Source organism: Gekko japonicus, unplaced genomic scaffold (genome assembly GCF_001447785.1).
Source record: "Gekko japonicus isolate JY-2015 unplaced genomic scaffold, Gekko_japonicus_V1.1 scaffold2152, whole genome shotgun sequence".
Lineage (NCBI taxonomy): Eukaryota > Metazoa > Chordata > Lepidosauria > Squamata > Gekkonidae > Gekko > Gekko japonicus.
In genome coordinates, this window is record NW_015164258.1 from 188,573 (window position 1) to 209,326 (window position 20,754).

General features: G+C 49.7%; 1 protein-coding gene across 1 annotated transcript in view; it reads left to right on the forward strand.

Moving 5' to 3' along the window:
* The window catches only part of ULK1 (unc-51 like autophagy activating kinase 1), a 156,122-nt gene that overhangs the window by 105,865 nt on the left and 29,503 nt on the right, over positions 1-20,754 (forward strand). The window contains 4 exon segments of the mRNA XM_015408703.1: positions 404-563; positions 6,231-6,291; positions 7,452-7,541; positions 10,076-10,204. Coding sequence (XP_015264189.1) covers positions 404-563; positions 6,231-6,291; positions 7,452-7,541; positions 10,076-10,204 — 440 coding nt within the window.

The following is a 20,754-nucleotide window of genomic DNA, read 5'->3' on the forward strand; positions in this document are numbered from 1 at the left end:
AATATGCTAATGAGTTCCTGCTGTTGGGTATGGCCTATTATGCTAATGAGTTTCTGCTGGGCTTTTTCTACAAAAAAAGCCCTGATCACAACAAACGGCTGCACGCGATAACTTTTCTAAAGGACCTTTCTCCGCTTCCAATGGGTGTTCTGTTGGCATGTTGGCAGAAGCTCACTGGTTAGGAGACACAAAAACACCATTGTTTTGCCTTGGAGTTTTCTTGGAGCTTTCCTTTAAAAAATAAAGCCCCTCTGAAAGAGGCAGCTGTTTCTTAGATGTGCTGGCGGCGTCTCGTTTTGTGGAGCGTTTGATATGACTTAATCTAGTGGAGCTGGTGGAATGATGAACATGTTGCTTCAGAGGCTGTGTGTGTTTCAGTCTGTCTCTCGCTTCCCTCCAACAGTCCCTGGCAGAGATGCATCACCTGCAGGAGAAGGTATTGGCCTCCCCTACCCAGGATTCTCCCGGCTTCCTGCATGGGTCGAAGGAGTCGGCGGGCAGCAGTAGCAAGAATTCCTCCTGCGACATCGAGGACTTCGTCATGGTGCCAGCCCAGTTTTCTAGTAAGCCGTGGTTTCTCGTGATCTCCGCCCCCTTTAAAGCAGAGATTGAGCGGCATTTGAGTCAAGCAAGAGTATGCTGATGGAGACTGGGGCTCCTCAAAACTCAACATCACTGTGTTTTCTCACACAGAATCATAGAGTTGGAAGGGACCTCCAGGGTCATCTAGTCCAACCCCCCGCACAATGCAGGGAGTTCACCAATACCTCCCCCTCCACACCCACAGCGACCGCTGTTCCACGCCCAGAAGATGACAAAAAACCTCCAGGATTGCTTCCTGACCCCAAAGTGGCAATCAGCATTTCCCTCGGCGTGTAAAAAGGGCCACGAGAACTAAGCACTGAGGCAACCCTTCCTGTCCTCCCTCTCGTGATCTGCCCAAGTTCACATGTAGAATTTGGGGGGGTTTTCCCCTTGAGCATTGAGCTGGGGGAGGAGCTCTCCAGGGTCTCAGGTAGAGGTCTTTTGCATCACCTACTGCCTGGTCCTTTTCTTTGGAAATGCTGGGGACTGAACCGGGGAACTTTGGCATGCCGAGCAGATTCTCCACCCCTGAGCCACAGTCCCTCCCTGATCCAGTTCTGCCACTCCGAAGCCGGTGTGATTGTGCAGCGTACTGATTGGCTGGGCACCTGTGACATCGCCACCAAGCACTGTCTCCTCCCTTTCATGGGAATGGCCTTTCAGCTTAAGGATAAATTATTTAGGTTGGCCACCGTACGGTTATTGCAAGGTGTAATAAGGCAAGAAGTGCTTTGAGAAAGAAGAGGAGGAGGAGCGGGGCCAAACCAGGAAATATGTCCATGTGTGGGGGAGGCAAGAAGTGCGTACTGAAGGCACGGGGAAGCCAAAAGGGGCAAAAAAAAAAGGCCCCGTTTTTCTTTCTCTCTTTTTTGTGTGTACTCTTTGATAACTTTTGTCTGCTCCAGCTAGTTGTCTCAGACTGGAATCTTTAGCACAGGGTTTCCTAAAGTGGGGAGGCCTGATGTTTTGGTGGGGAGCAGTGTTCCCTCTAAGCTGAGTTAGTGTGAGCTAGCTCACAGTTTTTTAGCCACCAGCTCACACATTTTTGCCTTCGCTCAGGAAGGAGGGCTCCAGAGCAAACTGATTTATGCAGTAGCCACATCACCCGCTCACAACTTTAATGCCAGCAGCTCACAAAGTAGCATTTCTGCTCACAAGACTCCACAGCTTAGAGGGAACATTGGTGGGGAGGCAAGATATTCAGGCAAGTGGGTAGGGTTCCCAGGTCCCGCCAGCCCAGATCTGGCCACCGGGAGGGGGACCCCACCCCCAAAGTGTCGGGATCGCGGTGACATGCCTGGCGTGATGACGCCACCCGGAGGTGACGTCATCGCACCGGGCATGTTGCGGGGGGACGCTCTATCATTCGAGGGAAAACTCTATTTTCCCCTCGAATGAAAGTGGCCCCGTCCCCAACATGCCCGACGCAATGACATCACTTCTGGATGATGTCATTGCGGCTCATGTGCTTCGCGCACACCTAAGATGTCCCCAAGAGGGGCCGGGACCAATGCTCCCTCTAAGCTGTGGATTCTTGTGAGCAAAAAAATCTACTTTGTGAGCTACTGGCCTTAAAGTTGTGAGCAAGTGATTTGGCTGCTGCATCAGTTAGTTTGCTCTGGAGCCATCCTCCGCGAGCTGAGACAAAAATGTGTGAGCCGGAGGCTAAAAAACTGTGAGCTAGCTCACACGAACTCAGCTTAGAGGGAACTCTGGCCGGGACTCCCCCGCCAAAACAAAGGTAAGACCTGGCAACCCTACAACTAGGTGGACTGTGGGTTGTTTGGGTGCCGAAGCTCCGACTAGGAGACGGGCAATAAATCTTTGGCATAAGGCCGTATTTGGTAAAGAGGAATTTGGGGATTCTGGTGCAGTTAGGAGGCTGGAACTTCCTGTAATGTCTTTCGCATGGCAGCCTGCGCATGGCATCTTGTGTGAGCTAGGCCCGGCCTATTCTCAGCATGCAAGTGAAGCACACAGCCTGTTTTGAATACTGAACAACTCGCAAGGGTGTCTGCGAGGGGCGTCACCGGGCTCACCCATAGCAGGGTGCGCACGCCCCTGAGACTTGGTCCTGGTCTCCGAACTCCCAAAGAAGGTTATTGCAGTCTCAAATGCCTGAACAAGATCTCTGGGGTTGAAAATCCAGCATGAATCAAAGTATTGTACATGGAAACATTCCAAAAGGGAGGGGGTTAAAAGGGACCCATTTGCCTAGAAGTCCAAGCCCTTTCTGAAGCGGAACAAAACCTAAGTGTTGTTGGCGGCCTTTGAAGATCTGCCCTTAGGGGTAATTCTACCTTTTCCCCCGTAGATGCAGAGAGGAAAATTAGTACTTTAGTCCTGCATGTCTGTGCACATTTATGTAATTACAGAAGAGCCTATTACTCCTCTTTCTCTCACATACAAAATCCCAGTTCAGTCAACAATTTGCTTGAATAGCTTTGGGCAAATCACTCTCTCTCCGCTTATGTCTCCCATGTGTTAAATGGGAGTAACAGTGGCCTACCTCACAGGGCTGTTGTAAGAATGATGATGCCTACCCCTCCCAGTAAAAGGCTTTTCTTGTGAAAACTGGTGTGCATGTACATGGAGGGCCTAATTCCCCCCCTCTAATTATTCAGAATTGCTTAGTGCAGAAAACAAGGCTAACACAAAATTCGTGGAGCAATCAATAGCTTTTAAATTGATTAGTCAGTTGATTAGTTCTGTTCCCCTATGTATAAAACTGTTCTAAAGGGAACAAAATGCTTTCTATGTTTTGGGATGAGGCTCATCTGTCAGAGCAGAAATCATCTTGGAAGAGGCTTTTCCTCCTGTGTAATTAGGGTTGCCAGTCTTCAGGTGTTGGCTGGAGATCTCCCAGGATTACAACTGATCTTTGAGTGACAGAGATCAGTTCACCTGGAGAAAATGGCCATTTTGGAAGATGAACTCTATGGCATTATACCCCATTGAAGTCCCTCCCCTCCCCAAACCCCACTCTCCTCAGGTCCCATCCCGCAAATCTCCAGGTATTTCCCAACCTGGAGCTGGCAACCCTCTGTGTAATAGAGGTGAAGGTATGGGAGTACCTCCCATTGTTGTACACTTATGTGTCATAGCAGAAATCTTCATGGAAGAGGCATTTCCTCCTGTGTAAGAGAGGTGAAGGTATGCCTCTTCTAAGGAATTGCATGCCATTTTCTTAAGCATTGGTAGGGTGTCCCCGGAACCATTCAGAAAATTCTTCTCCCTGCTTCTTAACATCACAGTGGGGGTGATTTGGGAAAACTGGAGTCGCATGGGTATTTAGTTGCACCAGCTTTCCTACCGGGACTAACAGCCCAGTCCTAAACAGAGTTGTGCTCCTCTGAACCCACTGGCTACAGTGGTCTAGAAAGGTGCAGTTCTGTTTAGGATTGTGGTGCAAGTCTGCCTTAAAGCATACCCAAACAAGGTACTGATCTACCTGCTTCTAATCTCGCTGGGTGACCTTAGGCCAGTCACATTCTCTCAGCCTAACCTACCTCACAGAGTTGTTGTGAGGGAAAAACGAAGGGGAGGAGAATTATGTAAAAGCTACCACTGGGGTTAACAGCTCCTCAGGAACTTGACCCCAAGGAGGAGATACGTTTTAATGGGAGGGGGGGAAATCTGCCCCGATCAAAGCACACAAGTTTACTTGAACAACAAGATAACTTTCTTAACAAAACACTCAGGGTGGAATGTAGGGTTGCCAGGTTAAGGTGGGGGTCTTCCACTCCCAGCTTTCACCTCTGTGCCGCCAAGCAGCTGGCCGGCTGGGGGGAACTTGCCCAGAAAAAGAGGCAGATCCAGCATCATTACCCTCAGGACCTGGAGGTGACATCATCATTTCTGGGACATCGGGGGGTGACACTCTGGTCTTTGAGCAAAAACTCTGTGATAGAAGCCAAATTTACCATTGAGTTTTTGCCCAAATACCAGAGTGTCACCCTGACATCCCGGAAGTGATGGCATCACTTCCGGGTCACATGGGCAGTGACATAGACACGTCACTGTACATAGGCTGGGCCTCCCTTCTGCTCCTAGTAAGTCCTTCCCCACCAGCAGCTGGTTGCTGGGAGAGACCTGGCAACCCTAGCAGAATGGCAGTCGAGGAAATGAAAAGAACAAAATGTTTCTCACCTATAATGCTTGCAGTAGCTATTAACAGGTGCCACATATTCCAGAAGATCCCAGCTGAAAAGGCAGTAAAAGGATTGCAAGCCCTTTAAACAGAGTTCACTCACAGCTTGCAAAAGGCATTTAAAGAGACCATATTTCCTTTAAATGCCTTTCCCCCCTTCCATTGAAACAATGAAGGACGGGGACAACTCCTTTGGGGGCTCATAGAATTGGACCCCCTGGTCCAATCTTTTTGAAACTTGGGGAGTTTTTTGGAGGTACCAACAGCTATGCTGAAAGTTTGGTACCTCTACTTCAAAAAAACAGACCCCTTAGACCCCTGGATAACCCCAGATTGATTCTCCATTATATCCTACGGGGACCATCGACTATAATGGCCCCATAGGGTATAATGGAGCTGGGAAAATCAGGATTTCCCAAAAATCCCGAATCCAAATACCATGTCAGTATTGGGATTTGGGAAAATGGAAAATACCAATATTTACCCAAACCCGAAAAATACTGATTATACACCCCTATCTAAAAATGTGATGTGATCTAGCTAGCCTGGGCCATCCAGGTCAGGAAAGAGATGAACAGAGGTGGTTTACCATTGCCTACCTTTGCACAGCGACCCTGGTATTTCTTAGAGGTCCCCCATCCAAATATTAGACAGGCTCGACTCCGCCTAGCATCTGAGAAGTGACATTACTGAGCTAGCCTGGGCCATCCAGGTCAGGAAAGAGATGAGCAGAGGTGGTTGCCGTTTGCCTGCCTCTGCACAACGACCCCCAACTCCAGGTACTAACCAGAGCCGACCCTGCTTAGCTTCTGAGATCTGATGAGATCGGGCTAGCCTGGTCTATCCAGGTCAGGGCTGCAAAGGTCATTTCGGGGGGGCTCGCGGGGGATGGCAGTTCCCCCGGGTGAGGTATGGGGGCGGGGCACATGACGAAGCCCCGCCCCCTGCTTCCAGCCACCCCGCTTCCGGCCCTCATTCAGCCAGGAGGAGGCAGGAGAAGAGGGAGGGTAAGTTTTGGTCCAAAGCGGCTTCCCCCACTCAGGGGGAATGATTGGCAGGCATCAAGACCCAAAAGAGAGTTGCGATTGGTGTGATCAAGTCTCTGAGGAGGCTTGTATTACAATTTGATCCCCTCTCCCGAACCGGGCGAGTGCATTCAGGGGGTGTGGCCTTATGACACACTTCCGGTGATGTCAGGGGGTGTGGCATATGCTAATGAGTTATGCTAATGAGTTCCCCTAGCTCTTTTTCTACGAAACGACCCCTGCAGGGCTGTATATGCTTACCGTGTACCAAACATGGTCTGAGCACGGTCCAACCATTGCTGAGCCTTTCCCAACTATTGCCAAGTCTCGTCGTTTCCGGCAGATGAGAATGAAGCACATGTTTACATCTTGAAATCCAGGGCTCCTCAGAAAGTAATTTCACTGTGCTTTTAGTTTTGGGGCAGAGGGACTCACAATGTAATCCTTTCCCGAACTTCCTTGAAATCTAGGTGACATCGCAGTGGAAGCCGCCGGAGGGAAAACCATCCAGGACAGCCTGATGTGCAGTGGGTGAGGAAGAGTTTCACTTTAATTTCTGACAATTTGGTGGTGGTGGGGGGGGGAATTGGGCCACTAGGGTTTCCAACTCCAGACCGGGAAATTCCTGGAGATTTGGGGGTGGAAACTGGGGGGGGTAGTATTTGTTGAGGGGCTGACCTCATTGGGGTGGTATAATGCCATTGAGTCTACCCTCCAGAAAGCCATTTTCTTTAGGGGAGCTGATCTGATTTCTGTCGTTTGGAGATCAGTGATAATTCCTGAAGGTCTCTGGCCAAACCTGATGAACGTTGACATCTTTCTGCACGCACTGACCCCGGAAGATAAGAGGCTGATTCAAGTACAGCAAACATCTCACGGGCTGAGTTTCTTAATCCAAACTGAATAGATTGAGTGCGTGAGGCTACTCTCTATACTTGAGTCAGACCAGACTCTTGGTCATTATTGACCATTATGGTCACTGTTGTCTACTCTGCCTGGTAGCAGCTGCCTAGGATCTCAGGTGGAGGTCTTTCACATCACCTGTTACCTGATCCTTTAATTGGAGTCGCAGGGGACTGAGCGACCACCCTACTTCAGTTAGGGGGTGGGGCTGTGACTGTTGTCTGTCAAGAAGGATGGTCTTGTTGTACTCTTCTGCCATAAATATGTTCCACCATTGGACAGGGGCTTCAAAAGGGAATTAGATAAGCATCCCACCATTGGACAGGGGCAGGAGATCTGGGTGAATGGTAAGAAAAGGGAAACAAAGGCACAAACCCCTAGATAATTCTGGGTAAATGAGTGTCCTCCTATGAAGAGTACAGGTGAAATCATTCTTTGCAAGTCACATGAACACCTGAAGCTGCCTTATACTGAATCAGATCCTTGGTGCATTGGAGTCAGTATTGTCTACTCAGACTGGCAGCTGCTCCCCAGGGTCTCAGCCAGAGGCCTTTGATATCACCTTTTCCCTGGTCCTTTTAACTGGAGATGTGGGGTTTGAACCTGGGACCTTCTGCATGCCAAGCAGATGCTCTACCACTGAGCCACGGCCCCTCCCTGAAAGTCCACCCAAAGATATATTAGGCTTCCCGTTGTATTAGAAGCTCATGGCTCAGCACCGTCATGTCAAACAGTGACATGCCTCACATTCAAATCAGATATCTGACGTCTGTTTTCTTTTGCTGCAGGAGTTCCCTGGTGACATCGGCGGGCTTGGAAAGTCAGGGGAGGACCCCGTCTCCTTCGCCTCCTTACAGCTGCTCTCCCAGCCCATCGGGGTAAGAGGAAAGCTGGTGGGATTGGGGGCACCAATCCGTCTCCCTTGCTCCCCCTGTAAAGAGAGGAGCCAGGTTCACAAGTTACAGTGAACGGCATGTACAATCCGGGTGCAGCCTTTGGAATTTTGACCCAGCGTGGCGGGCACAGCCACAAAATGGCTGTCACAGGAGGCAGAACGAGCCACAAAATGGCTGTCGCAGCTTCCCTTCAGTCACACAGTGTAGATTCTTGTGCCGTGGTGCCAGCTGCCGGCAAAGCAATGTTTTTAACAGTCAAATCTCCGATGGCCAATCCAAATCTTTCTTGGGGAAAAGCCCCACCTGGTCCCGCCCACTTCCTGAAAACACTTGGTGGGTGGGGGAAAGGGGTCGACGGGCATCATGGCGCCCACGGGCACTGTGTTGGGGACCCTGATGTACAGTGTACACTTGTTTTGTCTTTATGTGCGTGTAATTCTCATGCTGCGGTGGCTCAAGTGGTTAAGACGCTGAACTGCAGGCTGTGGAAGGTCAGTAGTTCAGCAGTTTGAGACCCGAGTGTGCTGCATGATGGAGTGAGCTCCCATCTCTGGTCCCAGCTCCTGCCAACCTAGCAGTTCGAAAGCAAGAAATTGCAAGTAGATAAATAGGTACCACTTCGGTGGGAAGGTAACAGTGTTCCGTGCGCCTTGGTGTTTAGTCATGCTGGCCACATGACCACAGAAATGTCTTTGGACAGCACTGGCTCTTCGGCTTTGAAACGGAGATGAGCACCGCAACCCTAGAGTCGGATCCGACTGGCTTTTGAGCAAGGGAACCTTTACCTTTAATTCTCATGTTGCAACCAATGCCTGTACAGCTGAACAGGTGATTGAAACCACACATTTATCCATATGCTGGTCTCCGGTTTCATCTGTAAAGCGGAAGCACATTAGCTCTTTCTTAGAGATGTATGCCTCTGTGTACGTTGTATGCTTGATTTTTCTTTGTAGGTTTTTTTTGTGTGTGCATTGAGTGATTCTCATGTTATGTTCAATGGACATACAGCCGGACGTGTGATTGAAACCAGGTACAGGCCCCCAGTTTAATTGGTAAAGTGAACACACGTCGGCTTCCCCTTACAGATGCACGTACATGCAAGGAAGTATGTGCGTTCACTTTAACATGCGAATAGGGCTAGGGAGTGACGTGGATTGACTTGTCCTCTTTGTGAATCCTCCAGGACTTACTGTACTTTTGGATATCCTGGGTTTGCCCCGGGGGGAGGGAGAGAGAACAAGATTTCCCCGGCCAGCAGTAAACCACAGCAAGCGCTGGCACAGATTCTGGCTTGGCTTGCCGTCGCTGATTCCTTCTGCACCTCGCATCTCTTTTCTGGAGAATCTTGTGGCTTTGCCTTTCAAAGCACCCCAGAAGATATCGTGAGGGTCATGTGCAATGTTCCCTCTAAGCTGTAGAGTCCTGTGAGCAAAAATTCTACTTTGTGAGCTACCAGCATTAACGCTGTGAGCAGGTGATTTGGCTACTGCATAAATTAGTGTGTTCTGGAGCCCTCCTTCCTGAGCTGAGACAAAAATGTGTGAGCCGGAGGCTAAAAAAACCTGTGAGCTAGCTCACACTAACTCAGCTTAGTCTAATGTCTAATGTCTTGAGTGACTAACCACAAAACTGTACTGAGTAACGATAAATGTTTTTAAATTCAGGCATTTGGGGCGCCTGCCTTAAATCAGTAAGAACGTTGTTCCCCCCCCCCTTGGGGATGGTGTCAGTGGCCACGTTTCCGGGTGGAGCATCAAAGAAAGGGAGAGAGAAATGAGAGATTTCGTCGTAGCCGGCAGAAACGTCTCTGATCTTCTTCCAAGCCTGCCTGTTCTAATGTCTTGAGTGAATAACCACAAAACTGTATTGAGTCACGATAAATGTTTTTAAGTTCAGGCATTCGGGGCGCCTGCCTTAAATCAGTAAGAACGTTGTTGCGCCCCCCCTCCTTAAAGTACCCTACAATTGAGAGCAGAGGTTGTTCCGGGAATTTTACAAGGTTGATTTTGATACTGGGAAAAATTCATCACAACCCAGGGGGAAGTCTTGGATAGTCAGTCAAGGACATACGTAGTTCTTATGTAGCTAAAAACATCAGCCCTGAAGGATATTAAGAACATAAGGGAAGCCATGTTGGATCGGGCCAGTGGCCCATCCAGTCCAACACTCTGTGTCACACAGTTGCCAAAAAAACCAGGTGCCATCAGGAGGTTCATCAGCAGGGCCAGAACTCCAGGAGCCCTCCTACTGTTGCCCCCCCCAAGCACCAAGAATACAGAGCATCACTGCCCCAGATAGAGTGTTCCAGCTATACCTTGTAGCTAATAGCTACTGATGGGCCTCTGCTCCATATGTTTATCCAATTCCCTCTTGAAGCTGTCTATGCCTGTAGCTGCCACCCCTTCCTGCAGCAGTGAATTCCACCTGTTAGTGACTCAGATCAGTGGTCCGTCTGGTCCAACATCCTGATTCACACATTGACCAACCATTCTCTGGGTTTTGTTCCCTTTTCACAGCAGGCCTGGCCAGTTTTCGTCAGGCAGCAAGCACGGACAGTCCGTCCCCATCCCGGTCCCTACGCAGATCCACAACTACAGACGGATCGAGCAGAACCTTCAGTCTCCCAATCAGTACCCTTCTCCAAGGTAAGATGAACACGCATGAAACTGCCTTGTACCGAATCAGACCCTCGGTCCATCAAAGTCAGTATTGTCTACTCAGACGGGCAGCGGCTCTCCAGGGCCTCAGGTGGGAGGCCTTTCATATCACCTCCTACCCGATTCTTGAACTGGAGATGCCGAGGATTGAACTTGTGACCTTCTGCTTGCCAGGCAGATGCTCTACCACTCAGCCATGGCCCCTCCCCAAAGACATGATGAGACATGATGGTGAAGAGGTTCTCGGGGCTGTTTCTTGTTAAATGTGGGAACTGGGGAAGGGGGCACTGGCAGCGACCATCTTCCGGTCTGGTTTCCCCGGGGAGCTCCCTAGGTCTTCAAGTGGAGGGAAGGGAGTTGGCAATTTTTGTCCTTTTCCGACTCTCCCTTTGACATAGAAGGTTTTTCATCGGCCTCTCTGTTCCTCCGAAATGTCCACCATTCCCCAAACCACACTCTGTTTCTCTGTTCACAAGACATTCCGTTTTCTCCCTGTCATTTTGCGATGCACCTGCATCCTGCCCTCCTCTTCTTCCTGTGCCGTCTGTGTGGTGTGTAGTAGTAAAAAAGAGCAAGAGTCCAGTAGCACCTTGAAGACTAACAGAATTTTGTGGCAGGGTAGGAGCTTTCGGGAGTCACTGCTCACTTCTTCAGATACAGCTAGAATGTGAGTCCCTCTGTCCTTCTGTCTTGGGGAGTGGAGTGATTTCAGATGCGGAACGACAATAGCCAGAGAACGACAATAGCAGGTGTGATTGGATTAGGTGTGGTATGCAGAGGGGTGTGGAGAAACCAGCATTGGTAATGAGACAGGAAACCTAGGTCTTGATTCAGTCCAGGAAGATGCATTGTCCTGGTGTGTAGTGGTTCAAGTTAGAGCAAGATGGGTAGCTGTGTTAGTCTGTCTGTAGCACTAGAAAAGAGCAAGAGTCCTGCAGCACCTTAAAGATTAACAAAATCTGTGGCAGGGGAGGAACTTTCGTGAGTCACTGCTCACTTCTTCAGATACCGCATACTAGGATATGGGACAGCCAGGTTTGAATCCCCACTCGTGCCAAGGAAGCTTTCTGGGTGACTTTGGGCCAGTCACACTCTCTCAGCCGAACCTACCTCACAGGGCTGTTGTGCAGACAAAAAACAGAAGAGGAGAACGATGTAAGCCACTTTGAGGCACCTGTTGGGGAGAAAGGCTGGGTATAAATGAAGTAAAATAAAAAAAATGAATGGGCCCTTCCAATAAGCCCCTTGTGACCCACCTCCCACCTCCCTTATTACCCACCTCCCTCACCAAGCTGAGGCTGCTGGCATTCAGTGATACCTCCCCCCCGGCATCAGTGCTGCCATTGGCAGCATTCTGGCTTTCATGTACACAAGAACCTGTGGATCCATTCCACGCGCACTTTCTTCCAGTGCTTGGCATCTTGCCCTGGCTCGGGAGGTTCTTCTTCTGGCATGGGAAATGCTCCCTTGCACCAGAGGAGACTGCCCGGACAGGGGATTGTACCTGTAAGATCTGCCTTCAAGGGTTCAGTTCAAGGAAAGTTGGGTTATCACTTATCAAGTGAATGATAAGTGATATCAGTTACGTGTCCCACTGATATCTCCCAGCTGTCTCTAGATGGTACCCGCCTGTTTATTTTGGGCATTCAGTTGGCCCTGCTCTGTGGCAACTGGGGTCACGTGGAGAACTTCTCAGAAGACCGAGTGGGCTGCGATAACTTTGATGTCATTTTCAGCAAGCATGTGTGCCAACTCTAGACTTACACAGTAGTCCTGTTTGTTTATTTATAAATTCAACTAATAGACTGCTCCCCCCCCACTCCCGGTGCCTAGGGCTCAGCGCAGTGAACAACAGTTCCAGTAGACACATTTACAGATCAAGTTAAAGCACTTAAAACAATAAAATACAAAACAATTTCATTTTTTAAAAACATTTTATTAGGATATAATAAACATAATCAAATATAGATCACAAACTTTTATACCAGTACATCCTACCCTCCTCGGTAACTTATCCCTCTCTGTTTAAGTAATACATCTTAGTCTATTTTTAATATCTGTTAACTTCAATAATTGTCAAAGCTAAATAAACCGTCCCTTACATCCCAGTTATTTTCCAGATATTCTTTAAGATCTTTCCAGTCTGTAAAAAAGTCCTCTGCTTCCAAATTATTTAGTTTCCTTGTCAATTTGTCCATTTCAACCATAAAAAGTAGTTTCTTAATCCAATCCTCAACTTCAGGCACTTTGTCTTGCTTCCAACATTGAGCGTATGTCATTCTGGCCATTGTGATCATATACCACATCAATGTCCTTTTTGCCATATTGACTTCTTCCATTTTAAGTCCCAAAAGCAAAATTTCAGGTTCTTTCTTAAATTTACATTTCACATTTTTTCCCCATTTCAGCATGTATTTCAGTCCAAAATATTTTTGCTTTCTCACAAGTCCACCACATATGATAAAACGAGCCCCCTACCTTTTTACACTTCCAACATTTGTTTGACATATTACTATTCATATTAGCAATCTTTTTTGGTGTCATATACCATCTATACATCATCTTATAACAGTTTTCTTTTAAGTTATTACACGTTGATATCTTCATCGCATTTTCCCACAAAAATTCCCAAGATGACATCATTATTTCCTATAAATACAAAACAATTTCAGATGATGCTGTAAATAAACCAAACTGTGACCTTCCCTCGTGGAGGGGAGAGGCAAGGGATGGGAGCGCCAGGCTAGATGGAAACCGTTCCCGTCTTCAGCCGTCGAGTAAACGTGAAAAAACACCGTGTTAAAACAAAACACACAATTCTGATATGACACTGTGTCTTCACATATTCGTTTAAATCATATACTTAAATATACAATAAAGACCCTAGTGTATCTTATTCATTATAGTACATGGATAACAAAAACCTAAAGAACAATATATCTCTTGTAGAAAAGTCCACAGCTACAAAGACGAATATGCAGACAGGAGCCAGTGCTGTAGACTATCTTGCTTTCTGATGAGACGCAGCAGTCGTCAATGCCAGTATCATAGGCTGTTTTGCTTTCTGAAAAGAGATACAGCAAGCATCAAAGGGACACGCCTCCCGGGCAAAAGCTGTGTGTTTCGAGAAATTCTTCTCCGGGCAAATTATTTTTCCTGGAACCAAAGCTCACAATGCTACAATGCTCAAGTTAAACGACTCTGTAGAAGGCTTTCCCGGCTCTCTGCCTTACAGGCCCTGCAGGGCACGGATGTCATTCGGCAGAAAGTTCCACCCGGTCAGGGCCAGGGTCGAAAAGGTTGAGGGCAGCTGGACATTTTTCAGGTCAGGGACCACCAGGAAGTTTTTCTCCCCAGAGCCTAATGCTCTTTGGGGGGTATACCAGGAGAGCAACGCTCCCTCTAAGCTGTGGAGTCTTGCAAGCAAAAATCCTACTTTGTGAGTAGGGTTGCCAAATCGACTTACCTCGCCGGCGGGGGACTCTGAGGTGGCTCCCAGAGCGCATGCGCGCCACATGCACGTCACAGGCAAGTGACGTCATGACGCCGGGCACGCTGGGGGCGGGGCCACAGCCATTTGAGGGGAAAACTCTATGTTTAAAACATAGAGTTGGGCTGTATGGCACCACTTGCCTGTGACGTGCATGCGGGGGTGGGGTTTCCCCCGGGGCCTGATTCCGCGGGGGCGGAAATCGGGCCTCCAAAGCGGGGGGAAATCCGCCCCCCGGGGGGAATTGGCAGCCCTATTTGTGAGCTACTGGCATGAAAGTTGTGAGCAAGCGATTTGGCCGCTGCATAAGTTAGTTTGCCCTGGAGCCATCCTTCCTGAGCCAAGGCAAAAATGTGTGAGTTGGAGGCTAAAAAACTGTGAGCTGGCTCACACTAACTCAGCTTAGAGGGAACACTGCAGGAGACGTGATCCCATAGATACGCTGGTCCCAGACGGTTTAGGGCCATGAAAGTCAATAACAAAACCTTGAACCTAATCTGGTAATCTTGCCATGGCGATGCTTTGAGATCATGGAAACCGGTGAATTTTAGTGGATGGAGTGGTGGGCTAGGATGTGGAAGACCCAGATTCGAATCCCTACCTAGCCACGATGCTTACTGGGTGACCTTGGGCTAGTTGTTTCCTTTGGGGTTCGCCAGTTTGGTGTTGTGGCTAAGTGTGCAGACTCTAATCTGGGAGAACCGGGTTTGATTCCCCACTCCTCCACTTGCAGCCGCTGGATGACCTTGGGCAAGCCATAGTTCTGACAAGAGCTGTCCTTGAAAGGGCAGTTCTCGAAAGAACTTTCTCAGCCCCACCTACCTCACAGGGTGTCTGTTGTGGGAGGGGGAAAGGAGTTTGTAAGCCACTCTGAGACTCCACGTGAAGGGTGGGGTATAAATCCAATCTCCTCCTCCTCCCCCTCCTCCTCCTCTTCTTCTTCTTCTTCTTCATCTCCTTCTTCGCAGGGTTGTTGTGAGGCTGAAATGTAGTAGGGCCGAAGGGCGGGGTATAAATCGAATCTCCTCCTCCTCCTCCTCTTCTTCCTTGCAGGGTTGTTGTGAGGCTGAAATGTAGTAGGGCAGAAGTATTTGGGGTAAAAACGGTAAAAACGGTTTGGATAGAGGCTTTGAAGCCTCTCCTGTCAGTTCCTTGTTTGTGAAACGTGACTTTGAGACGTCATAAATCATCTCTGAGGAGAATGGCTAAAAGCACAGGAATCAGCTTGTGAGGCAGGGATGTGTGTTTGGTCAAACAGCAGGCCCCAGAGCGGCTTGCCCCTGGCAGTTCCTCCCCTGGAAGCCTTCTTCTCTAGGGTTGCCAGCCCCCAGGCGGGGCCTGGAGATCTCCTGGAATTGCATCTGATCTTCAGATAGAGTTGTTGGGGCCCCCGGCCACTGGCAGGGGATGGGGGGGGGGGGAGGGTTGCCAGATCCAGGGGGGAAACTCTTGAATATTTGGGGATGGAGCCTGGGGAGGGCACAGGGACCTCAGTGGGGTACAATGTCATAGAGCCCACCCTCCAAAGCATGTAGTCTGGAGGTGAACTGTAATTCCAGGGGATCCCCAGGTCCCACCTGGAGGTTGGCATCCCTATCTCCAGACTACAGAGATCAGTCCCACCTAAGAAAATGGCCGCCTCTGAGGGTGGGCTGTATGGCATCACAAGCCTGCTGAGTTCTCTCTCCAAACTCCTCCCTACCCCTAAATCTCCAGGACTTTCCCAACCCGGAGATGGCAACCATACTCGGAACACCTGTGTGATGCCACCTTTGTGGTGTAGTGGTTAAGAGTGATGGACTCTACCCTGGAGAACCGGGTTTGATTCCCCACTCCTCCTCCACATGAAGCCTGCCGGGTGACCTCGGGCCAGTCACAGTTCTCTCCGAGCTTTCTGAGCCCCACCTGCCTCACAAGGAGCCTACGGCGGGGAGAGGAAGGGAAGGCAATCGTCAGCCTCTTTGAGACTCCTCAGGGCAGAGAAAGGCAGGCCATAAAAACCAACTCTTCTTCTCCTCTGCCTTCTTCTTGCAAGGTGACCTTAAAACTGGGCTGTTCCACAACGCCTGCGGCCCGTTCCCGTTATTTAGCGAGCTTATTTTTATCCGGCTGTTCGGACAAAAATAGTTTCCCTGCAGCAATTAAAGTTCGATACACACAATGCCTCCGGACGCACTGTGCAGAAAGGGAAATGGGACGCCGGTCCTGCCCTCAGTCTTGCAGACCGAAGAAAGCAAAAGCAAATTAAAAAAAAAACAACACCCCCCAGGGGATATACAGGGACAGAGGGAAAAAAGCAGACAAAGCAAATCAGCTTGACAAAAGCCAGAATGAGATGGGGAGCTCCTAAAGAGGCGCTGATGTCCATTTTAGGCCAGCCCACTCCCAGCTGCAGTGGCTCAAGTGGTTAAGATGCTGAACTGCAGGCTGTGGAAGGTCTGTAGTTCAGCAGTTCGAGACCCGGGTTGCCGCATGACGGAGTGAGCTTCCGTCTCTGGCCCGAGCTTCTGCCAACCTAGCCATTCGAAAGCAAGAAATTGCAAGTAGATAAATAGGTATCACTTCAGTGGGAAGGTAACAGCGTTCCGTGCGCCTTGGTGTTTAGTCATGCCTTTACTCCCAGCTCGCCTGATCTCATCAGATCTGGGAAGCGAAGAAGGGCTGGCTCTGGTTAGTGCTTGGGTGGGAGACCACCGGGGAAGTCCCGGGTTGCTCTGCAGAGGCAGGCCATGGCAAACCACCCCTGGACACCTCTGGCCTTGAGAACCCTACAGGGTCGCCATTAATTGGCTATGACTTGATGGTTCTTTCCATCCGTGTTCCCTTGCTGATATTCTTTTTTTGGGGGGGACAGCCCAGGGGTCAAGAGTCCTCTGGCCCGTGGACAGAGGCCAGAATGACCTTTCCTCTTGCCTGCGGCCCCCAGGGCAGCTGAGAATCAGAGCTGGGTTTTTCCCCCCTGGTGGGGAAGGAGAGAAGCCCATTCTCTTTTCAGCGGGGTTCTTTGGACAGTAGCAGAACCTCCTAGTAGCCTTTGGGCCTCCGACCGATGCTGAGAATTGGAGCGTCCTCCTCCTCTCTGCCGTAGCCTTAGTTAGACCTCTTTCTTGACCAAAATGGATCCCAAGTATGTCTGATTGCCTTTGTTGGTCTCCATCTCCGGCTGCCTTTCCCACCCCTTCCCTTTATCTACCGTTCTTGTTCTTCACCTTTCTGTATCTCCTCCTCCTCCAGTACCACCAAGGTGGGGGGGGGCTGGGGGTACAAAATTCTAGGGGGTGATCTTGGGCCGTAGGTCTGTGGAACCAGGCAAGTCATGTGATGTGGGGGTGTGGGGGGAGGTATGTATGAATTCCCTGCATTGTGCAGGGGGTTGGACTAGATGGCCCTGGAGGTCCCTTTCAACTCTATGATTCTCTGATTTGTCTTCAGTTTGGTTAAGAGCGTGGACTCTAATCTGGGAGAACGAGGTTTCGATTCCCCGCTCCTTCACATGCAGCTGCTGGTGTGACCTTGGGTCAGTCACAAGTTCTCTCAGAGCTGTTCTCTCAAGAGCAGTCCTCGAAAGAGCTCTCTCGGCCCCACCTACCTCACAGGGTGCCTGTCGTGGGGAGGGGAAGGGAAAGGAGATTGTAAGCCGCTCTGAGACTCCTTTGGGTAGTGAAGGGCGGGGTATAAATCCAATCTCTTCTTCTCTTCTTCTTCTTCTTCATATGCTGTTGGGTCCAGACTGTGTGAAGGCGGCCCAGAGGGAGTCTTTGTCTGGAAGGGCAATAGTGGCTCTTGGGAACGCTACCATCGTATCAAAATTTAGATTGGAAGCTCCTTGGGACTGAGACTTAAAAAAAAATTACTCTGCAAAGCCAGGTATCCTTCCATTTTGCCTGGGTCAGAGCTAGCACTTCTGGAGGGTCTCTCCACTCTGCCACTTCCTGAGGCCACAGGAGGGAGGGAAGGCACCAGGCAGATGTCCCGTCATCCTACCTGGTTCGAGTTCCTCTCTGAATCTCCTTCCCAGGGAACGTTTGTATTAAATACCAGTTGCCCTTTGTGTTCGACTTCAGTTCCTGCGAGCGGCTTTGGAAGCCAAATCTGGCTGAAAGGTAGCATAAAGAGAGAGAGAGTCAATAAATGCACAAATGTCTATGACCAATTATCTCCAGATAAAAATAGTGAAAATTCCCCCCGTTTTTTTGACGTCAAGTCACAACTGACTTATGGCAACCCGTGGGGTTTTCAAGGCAAGAGACAGTCAGAGGCAGTTTGCCACTGCTTGCATCCGCGTCATGACCCTGGTATTCCTAGATGGTCTCCCTTCCAAGTACTGACAATCAGGGGTCGTTTCGTAGAAAAAGAGGTGCAGGAGCTCATTAGTATAACTCATTAGCATAACTTATTTGCATATGCCACAGCCCCTGACATCACTGGAAGTGTGTCAGAAGGCAACACCCACCGCTCAGGCTCCACTGGACTGTTTCGGATTGCTAGCTATTGGGGGGGGGGGGGGGAGAACGCGCAGATCTGTCCTCGCAGAGGGAGAGCTTGTACCTGAATAAAACTTGGTCTTAAAGGTGCCACTGGACTGTTTTGGACCGGGGAGACGGGGGGAGCTCTGCAACTCACCTGGCTGCTTCTTGCTCTGACTGAGGGCTGCTGGGAGAAGGGGGTGGGGCTTGTTGCATGTGCCCGCTCCCTGGGCTCTTTACTGCCGGAGCTCCGCTCCTGTGCGCTCCTGCAGGAAATGACCCCTGCTGCCAATGAACTTTGTTTAGCTGTTGTTGGAAGGGCTGAGGAAGTGGGGAATGAGACCGGTCGTGGTGGAAAGTGCCGTCAAGTCACAGCCAACGTATGGTGACCCTTGTAAGGGTTTCAAGACAAGCAGTGAACTGAGGTGGTTGGCCATTGCCTACCTCTGCATAGCAACCTCGGACTTCCTTAGAGGTCTCCCATCCAAGTGCTAACCAGGGCCGACCCTGCTTGGCTTCCAGCTAAGAGATCAGGCTATCCTGGGCGATCCAGGTCAGGGCAATAGCGAGATCAGATAAGGTCAATCATACCGCCGGGATCCTCTTTGTTAGACGTTCCAGCCACGTGTCTTACGCATGTTTGCTATTATTGAACGGTATGAGTAATCCGTGCCTGCAACCCCGGCTTGGGAGTCAGTCCAGTTCCACCGGATGTCGGGCCCTCAGGCTCTGTGACGGATTCCATCCGTCCCATGTGGATGGCTCTGGGTTTTTCTCCCCCCACCTTCCAAAGTCATTTGCCTGTCTCCTGTTGATCCTCCCGCAATGCCAGAGAAGCTCAGTCGTTCTTCATGGCGCTCCCGAACCGAGAGAGCGCGGGAAAGGAGCCAGGCAGTAAATACAAGATCTTTAAAAGAGCTCTTCTTCCAAAAGTGGGACTTCACCAACTTCTTGGCATACCCCCAAGTGTCTTAAGCGGCAAAGGGAAAGGCAAGTCTCTTCAAGAAGTCGACCTGTCTGAGAGGTGAGCTTTTTTCCAGACTTTTCAGCCTTTTATACTGTGGTTTCAGCGACTCTTTCCAAACAGACAGCACCAAGAATGGTGCTGGTCCCTCTGTTGGTGATGGACCTTCAGCAGCTGCAAGGGAAGGAGCTGGGGAATCGAAATTGGGCAGGCCCTTGAGAGACTGTTCTTTCCCCAGCAAAATCCTAGCCTGACCTGGAAACCATTTATAGTCGGGGGAGCCAATGGGATACCAGAGTGGGCGGAGCCAATGTGGGGCTTCGGAACACGTTATCGCCCAGGGGTCCTCAGTTCTGCAATTCCAGCAGCTCACCACATGGGGCAGCAGAGCAGAGCAAAGAGAGACTTTGATTTGGCTGTTTTTGCAAATGACGAAAAGAACTTCTGCCATTGTCTGATGAAGTGTGGGTGCGCGCACAGAAGCTCACACCTTGAATAAAACTTTGTTGATCTTAAAGGTGCCCCTGGACTCTAAATAAGAACTTCTGTGCCGTTTCAAGAGCATACTTTGGGAATAATATCGCTGCGGTTTGGAACACGGGAGGAAGTCTTTTTTTCCTTTCGTAATCTGGAGTCCCTCAAGCCGTTAAATTAGAAGGATCGGATGGACATGTATTTCCATGTTAATAGGCATGCTTTGAAAAACGTACAGCGCCTCTTGCCAGTTGTCCTAGACGGAGCAGTAAATCTCTTCTCCTCTCATAGTCATTCTTGTAGTCATTCTCTCTCTCTTCATCCCTCACGAGCCTGGCATGTTACATGTCACGGCCCAGCCGCATTTGTCATATGAACGTGCCTGATGCAGGTGGGCATGACATCATCATACAGGCATGGGGAAATGACGGGGCTCATGATGTCGTGCCTGTCTGAGAAATGCAGCTGAGCGTTAGGCTGGAGGTAGTGAAGGGTGACCCTGGTTTCACCCTAGCATGTGTCACTGGTTTCCTGCTGTCGCCATAAAAGTTGTCCAATTTCCAAAGGAGCGAAGGATAAAACCAATCCAAGCACCACCGTCAAAACAGCAAGGTTAATAAAAGAGCAGGGTTAAAATGGCAGGATAAAAAATATAAAGGGCGGATGTCAGCAGGGGGTTAAGAAGTGCAAATGATTTAAGGGTCTCCAGAAGCAGCCAGCCACGAATGCAAAACTATTGACAGAAAAGCTTTCTTTCTGTGTTTCCTAAGCATAGTCTTTGAAGGGTTTTTTCCCATCTTTGTGTGTGTGTGTGTGTGTGTGTAGGAAGTTGTTGTTCAGTCACACAGTCGAGTCCGACTCTTTGCGACCCCATGGACCAGATCACGCCAGCACCAGTCTTCCGCCATCCTCTGAAGTTGGCTCAATTTCATGTTCGTTGCATCGGTGACACTGTCTAACCATCTCATCCTTTGCCGCCCCCGTCTTCTTTGACCTTCAGTCTTCCCCAGCATCAGGGTCTTCTCCAGGGAGTGCCCCCTTCTCATTGGGTGGCCAAAGTATTTGAGCTTCAGCTTCAGTGTCTGGCCTTGTAGGAAGTGCCGTGTGTGTAAAGCAACTCCTCATTGGCATTTTCAAGGCAAGA